Source organism: Bison bison, unplaced genomic scaffold, assembly GCF_000754665.1.
Source record: "Bison bison bison isolate TAMUID 2011002044 unplaced genomic scaffold, Bison_UMD1.0 scf7180017864289, whole genome shotgun sequence".
NCBI classification, from domain to species: Eukaryota; Metazoa; Chordata; class Mammalia; order Artiodactyla; family Bovidae; genus Bison; species Bison bison.
Genome location: NW_011494861.1, coordinates 11280046 through 11286226, shown reverse-complemented (window position 1 = coordinate 11286226; position 6181 = coordinate 11280046). Strand labels below are relative to the sequence as shown.

Here is a 6181-nt window from a genome sequence, read left to right as displayed (position 1 = left end):
CTGAAGCACGCGCGGCACACTCACCCGCGCGTGCTTCAGCACCTCCTGAACCCTCCAGTAGCGGTCGGTGATGCGGTTCCGCAGCCAGAGCGGCGCACTGAGAAAGACCATGACACCTGCACCGCCGTGCACCAACGCGTGCGTTGCTCTGCCGCCACACCCCTCGAGAGCTTCCGGGTCAACTCCGCCCTCTTTAAGGGAACGTCCGGGCCGTCGCGCGTGCGCTTCGGGCCTGCAGTGACAACCCGGTGTACGCATGCTCAGGCTGTGGGGCGCGGCGGTGGAGGAAAGGGTTGGGGCCCTGGTGGGGGCCACCCCGATGAGGCCGGGGGGTGCTCCCGCAGCAGGGTAGCAGAGAGTGGTTCCCTCTGCGGACCCGAGCAGCTCTGCTTTTCACAGGGGGCCAGAGTCTCCATTGGGCCACTGAGCTGCGCACTTTCAAATGATTGGAATGACAGGTTTTATCCTGTGTATTTTGTCACTGTTTTACCACAGGCCAACGCAGGAGACGTCGGTTTGTTCCCTGGATAGGCAGGATCCCCTGGAGAAGGAAATGCAACCCACACCAGTATTCTTGCTGGGAAATCCCATGGACAGAGGAGCCTGGTGGGCTACAGTCCATGAGGGTCACAGAGTTGGACCCGACTTAGCGACTGAACAACAACCACTATATTACCATTATTACAGAAAATAGTGAAGAGGGGCAAAGTGGGTGTGTGCAATTTATTAGTAACTTTTCATTTAAATGTAGTTTTGAGTTCGGTTCAGACGCTCAGTTGTGTCCGACTCTTTGTGACACCGTGGACTGTAGCATGCCAGGCTTCCCTGTCCATCACCAACTCCCAGAGCTTGCTCAAACTCATGTCCATCCAGTAGGTGATGCCATCCAACCATCTCTTCCTCTGTCGTCCGCTTCTCCTCCTGCCTTCAATCTTTCCCACCATTAGGGTCTTTTCCAATGAGTCAGTTCTTCACATCAGGTGGCCAAAGTATTGCAGTTTCAGCTTCAGCATCATCAGCCCTTCCAATGAATATTCAGGACTGATTTCCTTTAGGATGGACTGGTTGGATCTCCTTGCAGTCCAAGGAACTCTCAGGAGCCTTCTCCAACACCACAGTTCAAAAGCATCAATTCTTCAGCATTCAGCTTTCTTTATAGTCCAACTCTCACATCCATACATGACTACTGGAAAAACCATAGCTTTGACTGGATGGACCTTTGTCAGCAAAGTAATGTCTCTGCTTTTTAATGTTCTGTCTAGGTTGGTCATAGCTTTTCTTCCAAGGTGCAAATGTCTTTTAATTTCATGGCTGCAGTCACCATCTGCAGTGATTTTGGAACCCAAGAAAATGAACTCTGTCACAGTTTCCATTTTTCCCCATCTATTTGCCATGAAGTAATAGGACCAGATGACATGATCTTTGTTGTCTGAATGTTAAGTTTTAAGCCAGCTTTTTCACTCTCCTCTTTCACTTTCATCAAGAGGCTCTTTAGTTCCTCTTCGCTTTCTGCCATAAGGGTGGTGTCATCTGCATATCTGACGTTATTGATATTTCTCTGGGCAATCTTGATTCTGGCTTGTGCTTCATACAGCCCTGCATTTCACATGATGTGCTCTGCATCTAAGTTAAATAAGCAGGGTGACACTATACAGCCTCATGTACTCCTTTCCCAATTTGGAACCAGTCCATTGTTTCATGTCTGGTTCTAACTTACACAAAAGTTGGAAGACTAGTCCCCAAAACTCCTCAATATGCATTACCCAAATGCACCAGTTGTTTAATTTGCTCCATTTTTTAATCATTCTCTCTATAGTTGTTTATAAAAACATTAGTGGGGATTTCTTCTGGTCCATTCAAGAGGAAGTTGGAGACAGCTAAATACGTCACAGTATGTTTCCTAAGAACAAAGACATTCTCATACAAATCACAGCACAATGATCAAAATCAGGAAATTTACCAGAAAATAATGCTGTCTAGTCCACACTCATTTCTGTCCAAAGTTCTTACCGCTTTTATCTCTGTCCAGGATCACACTCTGCATTTTTGGTCTTAATCTGGAATAGTTCCTCAGCCTTTCTTTGTCTTTTTTGACCTTGGCATTCTTGAAGAGTACAGGCTAGTTATTTTGCAGAGTGCCTTTCAACCAGAGTTTGTGTGATGCTTCCTTGTGATTAGAATCAGGTTACACATTTTCGGCAGAATACTGGAGAAATTATATTGTGTCCTTGGTATGGGGTGTCAGGGGGCCATGATGGCAGCCTGTCCCAACACAGGTAATGTCAGCTTTGACCACTTGGTATGGTTGCCAGGTTTATGTTTCAACTAATACGTAGTTCGTAGGGAAATACTTCATGAGTCATCCCAGGCCTTCCTGTAAGCATGTGCAGAGGCCAGGTAGGAGCACAGAGGTGTACTGTGTCGTGCATGTGAGAGAGGGAGAATGCAGACTGGTCAACATCTCGGCCAGCACAACAGTTCTGGAGCAAAGACTGCCTAGAAGGGAAGCCTTGTGTTGGGCAGAGATGGCCAGACCCCGGCACCTGTGCTGTGCTCAGCCAGCATTGGGGCCACTAGGAGAAGTATGCCTTCAGCTGAAATGCTGCCATGGACTTGAAGCTCCACAAGGTGGGGGCGGGGGGGGTTCTTGAATGGATGTCTGAGCAGCCTCTTTGTGGCCAGCAGGCTCTAAGACCACTTGTACTCACTCACTTGGGTGTCCATCATTGACTTTATAACTCTTTCCATATTTATTGACATTCTCTTTAAAGAAGAGCCTTCCCTTGGGGCTCTAGATAGTGTTGAAAGGATGCATCCAGAAGGTGGTGGTCCAGTGACAAGGGAAGTGTTGACTCAGCCAGGCAGAGGGTCAGCACGTGCCAGACCCAGTATGGGCAAGGTCAGCAAAAGGCCAGAGTGGTGGGAGCAGAGCCAGTGCAGGTCCAGGGCCAGTGAGCAAGTCAGCGGCAGAGGCCAGAAACCGAGGCTGGTGAGGATGTATGGCCCCTGGAGGTCGAGGAAGGATTCTTGATGTCCTGGGTACCACGGGCTTCCTCATAGTATGGTGGCCACAGGACAGGACAACGCAGCCTGGTCACCTTCTCAGCCCACCCTGGAAGGTCACATAGCATGGCTTTGGCAGTGCTAGGGCACTGGACTAGTCACAAAAGTCTGCTCAAAAGGAGGAGACCCAGACTCCAGCTCTGGATGGGAGGAACAAGGGGATCCCACTGGAAGGAGTGCATTTGACAGCCAAGATCACTGGGGTATCAACAAACACCATACGCTATGTTTGGTCTACACTCCATGAGAGGGAGCCCCTGGGGGATCATGCCGTAGAATTATGGCTATTGTTCTGAGAAGAGCCCCCGGGAGTCACAGGTTAAACCAGAAGATTGGTTAGGCTGAGGGCAGGAAAAGCTGACTGTTGCTGGCCTGGACGTGGTGGATGCAGTGGGAGAGGTGAGAGTTAGTCAGGCTGGGGGTATGCTCTAAGGTTGAGACCACAGGCTGTGCTGGAGATTGGTTGTAGGTCCATCCTGAAGCTTTTTTTTTTTTTTTTCATCCTGCAGCTTTAAAAACCAGCCTGGGACTTCTCTGGCGGTCCAGTGGTTAAGACTCCATGCTTCCACTGCAGGGGGCAGGGGTTCCATCCCTGGTCAGGGAACTAAGATGCTATAGATCCTACATGCCACGCTGTGCAGCCAACAAAGCACAACCATCCTTATTTTGATGGCTCCAGACGTCACTTGAGCCCCACCTCTCCCCACATCTCATCTCCTGTGCATCTGCTCTCCCACCCACCCCTCCACCTAGCTCAGCCTCTCTAGGAGTCATTTTTATGTCTCCCTTTCCCTGGCCCCCCATGTTCAACCATCAGCAAGTCCAGAGGGCTGTGCCAACAGAATCACCCAAATTCTGCCTGCTTCTCCCACCTCCACTGTTGTGCTGCCACCATTTCACTGGTCTCCAGGGTTCCCCCTTCCTAGATATGGTCCACTCAGCACTTGGGGGCCTGGAACCAAAGAGACCATGTCACAGGCACACCAACTCTCCAAAGGTTTACATTATTTTGTGAGTAAAATCCAAGTGTTCCCAGGGCTGCCGCACAGAGACACTACTTTGACACAACTCTCACTTTTGAAAGACAAAATCTGTCCTCTAGAGCTTTTCTTCTAGAAAAACAGAATAAGGGCACTGGTATTCTCTGAGGATACAGCGGTGGGCAATCAGAAACAGCTGTCTCTCTGTATCTGTTGTATTGCAGAGATGACTGAGTGACAGGGAGAGGCTAAAGCCATTGAAAACAGATTCTTATGCCTTGTGTCACCAAAGGTGGGGGGCACACCACGCTGCACAGGGACATGGGCAGGAGCACTGGTATCGACCGGGAGGCAGAAGCAGGGGCCCTGGGAAGGCTCAGGCCTTTATTGGGGTTCCGGCAGGAATGGCAGGGCAGGGCAGGGAAACAGTTTGGGATTGGTTTGTGTGATAATCCACTGGGCCTTGGTGCACAGAAGCATGTGTGGCCCTGGGTGATTCTGGGCAGGAGGACGTCAGCTGGGCACATGAGAGAAGGCAGTTCAGGGGGTGGGTCAGGTGGCAGGGCAGAACAGCTGGCCGTTTGTTTGGCCCCATCATTTGTGAGTGGGCGCCAACAGACAAACACTGAATCTAAGAAAACACAGTAAGAGCATCAGCGTGCACAGAGGGCACACCAGGGGTGACACACCCACGGTGGACAGACAAAGCGGAGACCATCGGGTTTCTGTCAGTTCTGTCATGACTCAGTCTCTCCACTGCAGAGAGTGGAGAAGGCCTGAGCTGCAGGGGTGAGTGGCTCTGAGAGTCAATGGAGCTGCTCCTGGTCCAGCGACACATTTGTTACTCAGGCTCCAGCCACTGCCTCTGTCTCCTGGAGGAACCTCTGGGCTCTTCTCCCCTGCACCAGCAGAGAGAAGCCTGAGCACACCCTGAAGGCCATGGAAGCCCGGAGCCTTTTGTCCTGCTTTGGCCCTGCCACCCCAGGACCCTGTGCCCCTAGGACTCCTCTTGTTCTCCACAGAGGGCAGGCCACAGGTCCTGGGCCATATCCCCCCACCGTGTCCGCAGGGTGGGGCTGGCACCTCGGCTCAGCAAAAGCTCTGCAGTGGGGCCATGGCCATGCTCCATGGCGAGATGCAGGGGGGTCTTGTGGAGCCAGCCAGCGGCATTGACCTCTGCACCCCTGTCTAGGAGGTGGCCAGTGACCTCTATGTGGCCTCCCCGGGCAGCATGGTGCAGGGGGGTGAGGCCCAACAGGTCCTGAGAATCCACTTCTGCTCCCCAGGCGGCCAGCAGCTGGACGGCAAGCAGATGTCCACCCGCAGCAGCCCTGTGGAGTGCAGAGCGGCCATGCCTGTCCGTGAGGCTTGGGTCTGCCCCGTGCTCAAGCAGCACCTCCATGTCCTGGAAGAGAAGAGGGCAGGGGCTAGGCTGCTGGCTGTGTTAACCACGTAGCACCCAGCTGCCCTTGGCCTCTCCTTTCTTGACACTGCTTCCTTATTTGGTCACCCTGATGCTGCGAAAGATTGAAGGCAAAAGGAGAAGAGGGCAGCAGAGGGTGAGATGGTTGGAAAGCATCACCAACTCAACGGACATGAACTTGGGCAAACTCCAGGAGATAGTGAGGAACAGGGAGGCCTGGAGTGCTGCAGTCCATGGGGTTGCAAAGAGTCAGACACAACTCAGCGACTGAACAACAACAAATAGCACCTATGTGGGCTTCCCAGGTGGCGCTGTGGTAAAGAATCTGCATGCCAATACAGGAAACATAAAAGATGCGTGTTTTCGATCCCTGGGTCAGGAAGATCCCCTGGAGGAGGGCATGGAACCCACTCCAGTATTCTTGCCTGGAGAATCCCACGAACAGAGGAGCCTGGAGAGGTACGGTCCATAGGGTCACAAATAGTAGGACACAACTGAATCAACTTAGCACTCAGGCATGACACCTGCAGAGGCTCTACTTGGAGACTTCCCTGCCGCCCATCCTCCCTGCTGGCTCAAACAGGCCTGCCCCTTGCACAATAAATATTGGTGCTACCACCCGGCTCCCTCCCTGGGCTTCCAGGAGCCAATATCCAAGGGCGGCGGGGGTTGGTGGCTGGCCTCTCTCCGCTACCCGCTCTATCACTCGGAGGCT

At 52.3% G+C, this 6181-nt stretch overlaps 2 protein-coding genes across 2 annotated transcripts in view; both read right to left on the bottom strand.

Moving 5' to 3' along the window:
- MRPL20 (mitochondrial ribosomal protein L20) overlaps positions 1-171 on the bottom strand; it is a 3099-nt gene extending 2928 nt beyond the window's left edge. Inside the window, exon 1 of the mRNA XM_010850002.1 lies at positions 21-171. Within this exon, the coding sequence (XP_010848304.1) occupies positions 21-111 (91 nt within the window). The 5' untranslated portion in view covers positions 112-171. The remainder of the gene's footprint in view (positions 1-20) is intronic.
- Positions 172-4387: 4216 nt separating this feature from the next.
- The window catches only part of ANKRD65 (ankyrin repeat domain 65), a 2990-nt gene continuing 1196 nt past the window's right edge, over positions 4388-6181 (bottom strand). Inside the window, exon 3 of the mRNA XM_010850222.1 lies at positions 4388-5482. Coding sequence (XP_010848524.1) covers positions 5041-5482 — 442 coding nt within the window. The 3' untranslated portion in view covers positions 4388-5040. The remainder of the gene's footprint in view (positions 5483-6181) is intronic.